The sequence below is a fragment of the Centruroides vittatus genome, unplaced genomic scaffold, assembly GCF_030686945.1.
Source record: "Centruroides vittatus isolate TY-2023 unplaced genomic scaffold, ASM3068694v2 contig_1776, whole genome shotgun sequence".
In the NCBI taxonomy this organism is placed as follows: Eukaryota; Metazoa; Arthropoda; class Arachnida; order Scorpiones; family Buthidae; genus Centruroides; species Centruroides vittatus.
In genome coordinates this window covers 1,661,543-1,674,402 of record NW_027121087.1, presented here as the reverse complement: position 1 = coordinate 1,674,402, position 12,860 = coordinate 1,661,543, and the positions used below count along the sequence as shown (strand labels likewise).

Here is a 12,860-nt window from a genome sequence, read left to right as displayed (position 1 = left end):
ACAACTAAAAAATAATATAAAAAGTACTTTCATTAAAAATAAACATTTTATATTAAATGATTACCCTTCCAAATAAAAGTCACAGAGAGATTCTCCACCTTCCAAAGGTGGAGAAGATGGATCATGTTTGCTGTCAACAACAGATTCTTTCTGATGAGATGATTTGTCATCTGCAAGCCACATAATTGATTCTGTAATAAACAGCACCAATCCTAAAATATACAAGATAAAATGCATTATATTAAATCAGATGACATTATCAAATTTCAACATTCAAATTTTAAATTGGATCAATTTTATAAATTCTTGTTTATAAAGGACTTCTTTCCATGAATTCTGTATATATTTATATAAATTAATTTAGAATTCACGGAAAAAAGTCTTATGTAAACAAGAATTTATAAAATGTGATCAATTTAAAACAGTTTATAAAAACGCTTAAAAATTAACAAACTAAAATAAATTAAAGATTAAATTAAATATATAAAATATCTTTTAAGATAAATTTTGAAATTATTTAATGTAATTTAATCATTTAAGTTTTTAAATGCAAATTGAACTTCTAAATTTAAACATTAATAAATTTAGGGCAAAGGAAGTCAAATAACTTTGCATTATTTGTAGCAATCTATACATTTAATTCCTTGACAATAGATGTTTTTATCTAAAATGTTTGATAATTATATTGTAGGCCATAGAACCCTCTTAATACCACTAAAACCTTTTTACTCTGTTAACATATTGATTATTACAATTTCATTGGATGAAATACTCTTCCAAAGTTATTTTCAGATATGTTATTGTATGCAATTTCAACTTACAACAGTTATTCATCAGTCAAACTCATAACAAAAGTTTATTTTTATCAAAAAATTCTATGTGAATTAATTTGTAGTTGGCCTATAAAACAGAAAATTCAAATAAAAAAAATAAATAAAACAAACTGTCATATGGTGTTATTTAATAATAAATGAAACAGAAATTCTAAGAGCACTTTTGATAAAATAACTTATCTTCAGGAAATGAAGCAGAATGTGTATTTCAAAATTAAACCAATAGAGCACTTCAAATTAAATCATTACTTGAAAAATAAAAAGAGGGGAAGGGAGGAAAGATAATTTTTTTTTTTTTTTTTTTTTTTGATAACTTGAAACCATGTCGTCTTTCTATTGTTGTTTCTAACACACGATGCAGTGTAATCCAGCGACCACTTGGCTTATTTTCATCTTTATTTCAGTTGTATGCGTATACATTCCATGTTTTGGGCCTAATATACCCCTCTTCAGTCAACTTGTATCTTCTCTGTTTTGGTAATGTTCTGTTGTTGAACTGTATGCATTTCTTGCACTAGATGAAGTCAGTTGTTTCTGTTTCTGTAACTTGTTTTGATAACTTGAAACCGTGTCATATTTCTATTGTTGTTTGTAACACATGATGCAGTGGAATGTATATGCGTACAACTGAAATAAAGATGAGAATAAGCCAAGTGGTCGCTGGATTACACTGCATCATGTGTTAGAAACAACGAGGAAAGATAATGTCTGCTTCAATGTTTTAATTAGTAAAATTCAATGTTCTGACAGATTTAGAATAAGTTAATTGCATAGACCAGAAGTTAAACATACATTATTTTCCATATATAAAGAAATGAATAATCAGAGTATGGATGTAAAATTCAAATATCTGCCCAAACAGAATCAAAGGAATTATCTAACACTTCACATGTAAGATGTCCTTTTGGTGTTCTGATATACATGTAGCAAGCATTCTACTGTAGATATCATGCTGATATAAGCAGGGGTTGCTCTGGAAAATTTAAAAATATTGCCACCATTTTGCCAATTTTAAATTTTTCTCACCACTTCAAATTATTTATCACCATCAGTTTTACTTAGTAATTAATGCAGGTGCCGGTCGCCTCATCAGTTTCACATCTGGAAAGCAAAAATAACATGTTAAATTGTCACTTACAAGGAGAGGGCCAAGCATTTGGGTATCCAATCCAAATGAAACATGGTGAGCATGTAGCCTTAAACACAAACAGCTCCATGTCCAAATAACAGAACCCATTTTTCAAGCATTTCAAAAAATTGGGCCTCTAAAAATTTAGTGTTTAGCTTATAAGTATTTGGAAGTTCCACCTCCCAGAGCAGCGATAGCCGAGTGAGTAAGATGCTAGGCACTAAAGCTAGCGTCAATGTTTTGTTGTTCAAGGTTATTATTGTGTGAATTTATTTATATTTGCAAGACAGCTCTGACTTAGCTTTAAATGGCTATGCTGGCCAAGACATATCACAAGTTGGTTTTGAAGATTTGTAGAAACAATGTAGTCCAGAAAATTGCAGTACATTACATATTATTTATGTATAATATGCAATGGAAAATAATTACAAATAACATATATATCCTTTTCTGTCAAATAATTGGTTCAACCATAAAATATCAGAAATTTTAAAGAAAAAAATGATTGCAATGTTTGGCAATTTATATCCAGTTAAGCATTCAAAGAGAATCAGAAGTGAAAATGAATTTCGTTGTTTAGAGGCTATACCTCCCACTGAAAAAACTACACCAAATCAAACTAGATCAAATGTAGTATTCAGAGCAGAATTCAACAACTTAAGTTTATAAAAACAGTACTCTTTTGGGAACATTCCACATGAAGCACCAAAGTTTCTAAAACAAAGACTTGCAATGACATTCAAATAATGAGTGTTTGGAGAGTATTTGAATTGAGGAATTGAATAGAATTATTTTAGTTTCTTTCTAGAATGTATGTCAAGTCTCCCATCTAAGCCAGATTTTCATGTTTGTTTAGTGATTGTTTGAAACCTGCACATATAAACTGTTGTGTTTCTTATACATTTTTGTGTATAAATCAGAAAAATAACTTGATGATGTTATTTGGAAACAATGATTATTACATCAGAAATAACAGCTGAATATAACTTTAAATATATTCAAAAGAAAAAAAAACAATGCAAAATACTATTATTGTCCAGCATTAGCAATCCAAAGAACTGCTAAAGCCCACTTTTAGTCTGGAAAAGTGTTTCAATAAAATATCATCAATAAATACATTATTTTCATGTATTTTAATAATATGGTTTCAGTAACCTTTTATTTTTCTGTAAATAAATGTTCTGATCTCTGGCATCATAGCTTATTTTTTATTCTTATTTCAGACATCCACAAGCTATTATTTACATGCATTGCTACAAACATGCTCATTTCTGATATACTAAATACAAGACCATGTTTTACAAGACAAGATAAATGAGTTTATTTGATACATATTAATGAGCATAAAATTTAATATATAAATGTTTTTATATTTAAATTCAGTTACACAAAATAAATTTTTAATTAAACAAATCATAGAAAGTACACTAATTCAGTACTTGATATGTATTAAGTAAATAAAAATTAATTTTGGTTTCTTAAATAAATATACATGTATCCCTCATAAAACACAGTAGTTACGTTCCAAAAAAGTGTTGTGTTGTGCGAAGCCGTGCTATACGAAACAAAGGACTAATGCAAAACATAGTTACATTCCAGAAGTTAGTAAAAGTATACTATTCTTTTTCATTACTAAGAGAAATATATTTATTAAAGCAATCGATAATTAATTATTGATTGGAAATAAATTAATAATCACAATTAAAACTACTGTATTACGTGTTAATATTAATTTTAGTTAAAAGAGAACCTTTTCTTTTTAAAAAGTATTGTTGTCATCTCAGCTTTTTTGTTGATTTTGGTCAGAAGTATCAGCAACATTTTCATATTTTTTATTTTTATCATAAAAAATTTTTATGGAGGACAAAATAAAAATATGTTATTAATCAAAAATTTGTTCTAGTGGGTCATGTTTGTTCAGTCAAGTACCAAGTGACTTTTTTTCCAGAATTTGCATTCTAATACCAAATTGTTCAAGTACCGAGATACTGCTGTGTTTCGTTCATCATTTTTACAAATGAAGTAATCATTCATAGATAAGTAATACCTATGGTTAACAACACCCCCTAAACATGTTTAAATAAACTTTACTAAATACAAAAATTAATCTACAAAAAGGAAACACAGTGACAGTCTTAAGGGCTAAAGTCTGAAAGCACAATAATGACACCTGGTTGATAGGAAAGTTAGGACAAGGAAGAAAAAAATTGCCTTATCAGTTTTCATTAAAGTAAACCTGTCGAAAAGCACAAGATAATCTGGAAATTTCAATATTCTAAAATCTATGGGCAAATTTGAGACAGCACATCTGCTTACTTGAATAAAAAAATATTGAATAACAAAGTTTACACTTAAAAATTGCAAAATTTTGTATGAACGACTTCCTAAACTGTATTAGAGTAAAACTGGAAGTAGTGTTGTGTGGGGGATATCCCCAATTTTCAAACTGTGTTGTTCAAGGGATACCTGTAAAAATAAAATTACAACCATCTGATACAGAAATCTGAAAATTAAGTTACCAAATACACACACACACGAAACATTATTTAACCAATTAATAATATCCTAAGCTGCTAATAGAGATCCATTCCATAAAATATCAGTTTGATACTCACAATAAACAATTAATTATCAAATAATTTATTAATCAAATTGAAGACAAGTCTGCCCAAGAGGGACCACCATTTATTTTGCGCTCCAGACTAAAAACATACACATATGGCGACAGGCCTTCCTTTTTAGGCTTCATGTCGCCAAAGGTAAAAAAGTCCTTTAAAAAACACAAACATCCAGTTAAAACTAGGAGTCGGTGACACACAGACGTCTTACTCTTTAACCATCCAGCCAGTGGGTGTTTCCGCTTTTTTATCTGCTGGAACAAGCGCTGGAAAATGCAAATTTTAAAGCTGCACCCTGGCGTCGGTATTTTAAAATTTCTTTTTGTCGATTTTTCCGACCGATGGCGAGATTATTATTAATCAAATTGAAGACAAGTCTGCCCAAGAGGGACCACCATTTATTTTGCGCTCCAGACTAAAAACATACACATATGGCGACAGGCCTTCCTTTTTAGGCTTCATGTCGCCAAAGGTAAAAAAGTCCTTTAAAAAACACAAACATCCAGTTAAAACTAGGAGTCGGTGACACACAGACGTCTTACTCTTTAACCATCCAGCCAGTGGGTGTTTCCGCTTTTTTATCTGCTGGAACAAGCGCTGGAAAATGCAAATTTTAAAGCTGCACCCTGGCGTCGGTATTTTAAAATTTCTTTTTGTCGATTTTTCCGACCGATGGCGAGATTATTATTAATCAAATTGAAGACAAGTCTGCCCAAGAGGGACGTCTGTGGCGTCTGTGTGTCACCGACTTCGGTGACACACAGACGTGTGACACACAAGACGGTGAACACACGACTGCGCAGGATGGTGACAGCAGTAGACGTCTGTGTGTCACCGACTCCTAGTTTTAACTGGATGTTTGTGTTTTTTAAAGGACTTTTTTACCTTTGGCGACATGAAGCCTAAAAAGGAAGGCCTGTCGCCATATGTGTATGTTTTTAGTCTGGAGCGCAAAATAAATGGTGGTCCCTCTTGGGCAGACTTGTCTTCAATTTGATTAATAATAATCTCGCCATCGGTCGGAAAAATCGACAAATAATTTATGTTAAAAAAATGAAAAATTCTGTTTTTAAATTAAAAATTAATTTAATTTAATAATCTTACCTTAAATGCAGTGATATTGTTAAAACTATAAACAAGCCCCAATTTTGTGATAATGAAGCCAAAAAGTATCTCAAAAGATGATAAAATGTCAGTAATGAACAAATCATCTCCAGCCATTACATAGTAGAATAAAACAAACATTTTATAATTTAACCAAATATCAATACTTTAGCTAAGTTTCATTACTTAATATCTTCAGAATTAACATTTAAAAGATTGAATTGAATTAAATTCTAAATTACAAATGAAAAACAAACAACAAAAATCAATTAAGAATTTTTGATCGATCAAATTTTATTCCTGTTTTATGTTTCTTTTATAAAATAATTATATTTTTTTTTGTTATTTTCTATATTTTTATAAGTTTATTCACCACATCCATTTATAAAGTATATCATTTTTTATATTTAATTAACTAATTTATGTAATTGACCTATTTTGTTTTGTGCCATAATTTTTAATTTAATATAATTTGATATTCTAATCTAAATGTTAACCTGAAGATATTAAGTAATAAAACTTTAATGAAAACACTTAAAATTAATTAAAATGTGTCCAATAAAGTCTTTACTATTATAATTTTCAAAAATTAGTTTCTTTAATAATAATAATGCTTCAGTCTTCATTTTTAATTTATTTTAAAAATTATAAATATATTTCTGAAAAATACATCATTATAATTAATATTAAAAATCATACTTAGAGATATGATTATTATTGTGAGATTCTTAACAGATATTTAAATCAGAGGTGCTTATATTATTCAATTGCTTAACAAACACAAGACTTAATAAAGTAGTCTCTATTTATTACAATTAAATGTTTTTCAGGAAGATTTACATCCTATTATCAGATCACAAACTGCCATTCAATTAGATTTGAACATACTGAATTATCATTTCTGATCATTAGTTTTCAGCTATTGATGTAACTGGAAACATTTGTTTATTGAAAATCTTTGCTAAATTTTGAGGATCTATGTAACAATTATCTGAATTATACAGTTTATTTTATTTAAAATAGACATGTAATGGCTGTTAGTCAGTTATACAGTTTATTTTCATTTTCTAATTTATAAAATTATATTAAATAAAATGAAACAAAATATATTGACAATTTCCAAGCATAGAATTAATATGATGTAAAAATTAATATTGATAATTGTAACAACTAATTGACTTTTCCTCCTAATGTTTAATGTTTTAATCCATCACAATTCAAAAGTTAATCATCATTAGATTGTTCAGAGACTCCTTAAACTTTAATTATAAAATTATATTAAAATTAAATTTTTAATTTCTTTTTTGAAAATTTGACAAAGAAATAAATATCAAATGAAATTTTAAAACTTCCATAATATACAGTCATTGACAAAAAGTTACATACCAAGAAGGTAATGAAACCTTATTAGTGAAAAAATAACAACAAAAAATAAATGATTACAGTATCATTTAGCAAAAGATAAATTTACTGGAGAACAATGGAACAATTTAAAGAAACCTCATACAATGATACAGTTGGGCATGGAGGCATACAGACATTATATCTTACAATAGATTTGTCTGTAGATATTTCAACTGCCACTCCAGATCTTTCACACTCATAGATGACCAAAACTGGCATCCCATCTGATCTCATAAATGCTTAATGAGCAATAAATCTGAAGACCAGACAGGCCAATGAAGTGTAGCAAGTTGATGAAGACATTGATGGGAAACCATAGCTGTGTGCAGCCAAGCATTATCTTGTCACGAAAAACAACACAAAAATTTCCTAAACCATTTTGCCATCTATGTCCCTTGCACCGTTATTAGAAGTTACTGACTATCCCATATAGAAGATGATCTCTAGACCAGCACTCTAGCAGTAAGGGCAGTGTGTCACTCAACAGTAAAGGCAAGATTGAAACACTCATCAGTAGTTTTACATACTAACACAGTGGTGATCCCAAGTAGTGCAGAGATTTGTCATGTCACTACAGGCAGTTTGTAGCATTCCATACTTCTCTGTCATGTGCATGCAAATTTGCTCCTGCTAGTTACCTGCCAATGGCATGGGAAGTAACAGTGTTCTGTAACAAGACCCCCCCCATCTCTGGACGAAGGACAAAGATGTCATGGCTGCCATTCATGCTTGTTTCATAAGCTGGCTATCATCTCTCTTATGATCTGTCTAAGGCAGGGGCAACCCTTGTCATGTGAAAACCACCAGGAAAAAAGTCATCAGTATGGGTTACATGCCAGAATAAAGATGTCTTGTGCCATGTTTGACACACTGACGACTTTTTTCCTGGCACGAAACCAAGGCTTACCTTAAAAAATAAATATCCAACATCTTTCATTCTGAGTTTTATGTTTTAACTTAACAGAATATAATTTTGAGTAGAGCAATACTAAATGAAAATGATATAAAGAAATAAATACTGTCCACTGTTATATTAATAATAAGCAATAAGAAAATGGAAAAAATATCCTATTTCAAATACAGAGATCTCTGCAATATACCAACTTACAAGCAGGTTACCAATTTAGCAGAAAATCCATCAAATGTAGCTTTCTTATAGTATCATCTATCTACTAGACCAATAATAATAATAATAAGCTCCCAAAAAGGCACATGAGAAAATTCTGCATCATAGATTTGGTGATTTTTGTATACACACTTATAATAAAAAGGATGTCCACCCTGGTCTAGGGCATCTAGAGCCTTATCATGTATGCATACCATCATGTATCCACTGTCTCCGCACCTCTTCACAGTTAGGTCATAATGGCAAAAATCCTCTTTGAATTTCTTTCAGTTAGCAAAAACAGGTACTAATATAGATCTTTTGTAAAGCAAAGTGGAATAAAGCAAACTTTCATGAAACAGGGGAAACCTGTGTATATTTGTGATTTTATTTTTTTGAAGCTATAATATAGCCCTCCAATACCTTCCCTTTTGCCAACTCATTATATAAGGTCAGCCAAAATTTCTGAGATCCATCAGTTCATGAAGTTTAAGAACTGTTGTATATCATACATAATATATCAAATGACAACTTTAAATTGTAAGTGTACTGTATACATATATTGTAAACAAATTATTGTGTATAATTTATTTAAATATACGACTAAAACATTTATATCTACTGATTTTACATTAAAATATATATATTAAATTATTAAAATATAATAAACTATATAATATATATATTTAACAGTTTAAGATAGCAATAATTCAAAATTTAATGTTCTAATAAATCAAATTATAAATATATAAATATATATAAATACACACACATCATTACTATGAATATTACTAAAAGAACAATAAAGAAAAAACTGTATATAGTGTATATATTTTATAAAAACAGTAAACATGCATGTTCATAATATATATCATCCTTGCTCTGTTAATAATTACTATAGTAAATATAATCAAATATCTAGTGAGCTTACAAATCACTTAACTTACTTCATTCATAAGGCTCCTGGACGGAAAATATACTAACATTAGTAGCATTGACTTTTGACTAATCATTATATTAAAGATCCCTGAGGAGCAGGCATCTCATCTCGCCTCCATCCCCATCAACCAACTTCATTTATCCGAAAGTGCTGCCATCTAATGAAAGTGATGACGTCATCGACACACCTAACTTATCGTTAGTTATGATATCATTTGTCGACGGAAAGTGACGTCATCGATTTTCGAAATTTAAATTTGTGCAATAAAAAACGGCGTCTAACTTCCTATTTAATTTTGAATTCTTATTAAGGAAACCAATAAAAATTTATATCAGAATTGAACAATAAGATAAATCGAGCGACCACGGATAGAGTCGACTCTGTCGGAGAAGCCTATACATGGCTAAATTCCCAAAAACTTCGAATCTATAATAAAATTCCCTCCGGTAACATTTACATCCATGAATATGTATTCGACGATCGATGACATAGTTTAACATCTAGCAGGGAGTTCTCCGCATTCTTTGGGATGGTGGATAATCATCCATCAAACGGATCTATCTCCTGGCGCAATCACATAAAACGGAATAGCTCGATCGATGCCTGACTCATACAGACACATATTAAGTCTAATACGTAAAATTGTTGCAAAGCAATATTTGAAAACACGATATAACACAATTATTAAAATAATGTAAATAAATATTATGACTTTTCAAATGCATTTCGTGTTAAATATATTGACGAAAATTCAGAGACGTAACAACTGCCATCAAATTTTAATAAAGTATTCCATAATAAAAACAAAACAAGTTGAAATTTTTATAGATTACAATAATTAATTTATGGAATTTGGCATAAATTAAATATATAAATAAATCTGATTAAAACGTTACTAAAGCGATGGAAATAAATTTTCCTCATACAAGTATTTATAAACGTATTTGTTCTTTAATAACGAAGCAAAACTTTTTAATGCTATTTTAATAAAAAAATAATTGTTTTAAAAAATTGATTATTTTCATTGAATGCAATAAATAAATTACATAGGCCTATTGGCGATTCAAGTTATTAAAAATTTTAAATGGAGTATTGGGAATTTTCTACTCTTAATATAGCCTAGAGTAATAGGGGAGATGTAATTCAACTATAATTGTGTAAGAGTTAATAGTATGTAGGTTACTGATTAGTGATTAAAATAATAACGTTTTTAAATACTTTCGATACTTTTAATGTTAACATGATATTAAACTTTTCGTTGATAACTGTTTTTAATTATTTACTTTTTTAGGAGAGTTTACAGCATCAACCCGCATCTCGAGAATTAATCTCTGCTTCTCTCTTGCTATGATTCTGCACTTTCACGAGTTCATATAAAATAATATCTAAAATTCTTAAATATATCGTATACCTAACAGTATTCATTGCTATTAAAAGCATCCCAAGGATCTAGGACCTTGCCGTAGCCCGTTATATAATAAACACATCAAACGATATGCCAAATTCTTGGGCTAAGTAAAGGCTATAATTTCATATTAGAAATTAATTAATTTGACTAGAGGTAGCTAGTTATGCTGCCATCTTGTATTAAATTTAATGACTGATTCCAAATTAAATTCCAGAAATATCTAAATTAAAAATTATTTTATTTATAATTATTAAATTTAATACAAGATGGAAACATAACTGCCTATTTCTAGTCAAATTAATTAATTTCTAATATTTAATTATAGCCTTTGCATAGTCCAAGAATTTTGCATATCGGTTGGTGTGTTTATCGAACAATTATCTGATCTTTTTTTTAGTTTTCTGCAAATCGAATTCATATCACGCTAGAAGAAAAGATGATGATTCACGCTCCTTAACAATGTTTATTGTATAATTTTCTTTGAATAAACATTATACATAAAATATTTGAGTATATTTTTCGGCCTGGAACGCATTATCGTATTTTACATTAATTTCTATGGGAAAAATTGTTTCACTTAATGAGTGTTTTGCATTACGAGTAAGACTCTCGAACGAATTATGCTCGTTAAGCGAGGTTCCACAGTATTTAATTTCTCTTTTTAACCCCCCCCGAACTTCTTCGCATTTCTCGTAATTTCAAGGTCTCCCGAGTCCAAAAATGTAAAAATCTTGGTCATTCTTTGACCAATCGCCATACTTTCTCGCTGCTATATGTAACAGCCGAGAAAGTAAAAATACTTTCCCCCGCTATCGAATGATATATATTTTATTAAAGATAAACATTCACTTTTTCTAAACATATTTCTTGTCATTGTCTTAATGATAACCACAAAGAGTTAATTATTTTACAGAGAAATCTTCGTTTTTGTCATCTTGAAACACGTTGTTTTGCACCTGGAACGAACAAGGGCGGATTTTCTCGTGCAAATCTTACATTTTAACTTATGAATTTATGTAAATTTAAAACAGAATAAGTAAAAAGTTGCAATGGAGAATGTTGTTGCTAGAACGAATTTACAAATTGTCTGCAATAATTTAATTCATTAATTATACGTTAATATAATTGTGAAGAATTTGATTTATAAATTGCAAAAATATCAATATACCGATTGACGAAACAATAAACAATCGACAATACAAATAATAAGAATGAAATATAACAACCGGGTGTCTCATTTGTTTGACTTCATTTAATGCGGAGAGATGAAATACGCGTCTCTCCGAACTAAATGGGGGCGGAAACGAAAATCCTCCGAGCCTTACCTTTTCGTAGTGCCCCCGGGGTATTTCCTTTCTGCTGCACTGTGCGATTGTGTTTGACCAGATTTTTTCTCCTGTCGGTTTACAGGATTCTTCTTTTCCTTCAGAAAGGTTTACAGGATTCTTCTTTTTCTTCAGGAAGGTTTTACAGGATTCTTCTTTTTCTTCAGGAAGGTTTACAGGATTCTTCTTTTTCTCCTGGTTAGCAATGGACAGTGGGCAGTTGGGAATATAGCAAACAAGGCAGGGGGTAGATTTTTCCTCCCCGTCGTGTCTCCACCTTGTCGTGGTGGCTTGGTGATCTGTGCTGCAGTGTCTCGATAGGATTTCTAGTCAGAGTGTTGCGGCCGGATCAAACTAAGAGAGACACACGCCAATGCAGATTGAAATCTCAATATTATTAACTTTAATAAATTGTTTTAAAAAAGTCATTAAATTGCAACTATATATAATAGTTGCTATAATGATAATTTCTGCTTTTGTTTTTTTAAAACAAGAAAAGGAAAAAAGTGTATTATACTTTACTCAAATAATATAACGTAATTATTTTAATAATAAATGTACTGTACAAGGAAATTGTATAATATTCCCAAATAAAATTTTTATTAAAATTATATTTCTAATCAGAAATTGTTATTACCGATATAAATGAATACATATTTTACTTAAATCAATACAGTATTTAAAATACATACCAATATTTTGATATAAATTTAATTAACAGATTAAGCTAATGTCGATTCAAAAACGAGAAATGTTAATCACGTGACCAGTTTAGTACCATGCTCCAGCCGTTGGGAAGCTGCATGTCTTTAGTTACATGATTTTCCCGAAGTTGACAATCTCTCTCTTTAATCTGTGCGGACGGACCACTCCGAAAAATTCCTGGGTTTTTCGACCCCGGGTCCACCAAAGCTGTAAGCTGCCACCTTAACCTCGCGATTATCCTGCCGTCAATTTTATCCGAGTTAATTGAGAGGTTGCGCGCTCGACGTTC

General features: G+C 30.0%; 1 protein-coding gene across 1 annotated transcript in view; it reads right to left on the bottom strand.

The window, feature by feature from the left end:
• Positions 1 to 9,561, bottom strand: part of LOC136969309 (serine/threonine-protein phosphatase 4 regulatory subunit 4-like) — a 68,889-nt gene extending 59,328 nt beyond the window's left edge. Inside the window, exons 1-2 of the mRNA XM_067263426.1 lie at positions 9,141 to 9,561; positions 65 to 212 (exon numbers count right to left, since the gene is read on the bottom strand). Of these exons, the coding sequence (XP_067119527.1) occupies positions 65 to 183 (119 nt within the window). The 5' untranslated portion in view covers positions 184 to 212; positions 9,141 to 9,561. The remainder of the gene's footprint in view (positions 1 to 64; positions 213 to 9,140) is intronic.
• Between the last annotated feature and the right edge of the window lie 3,299 nt (positions 9,562 to 12,860).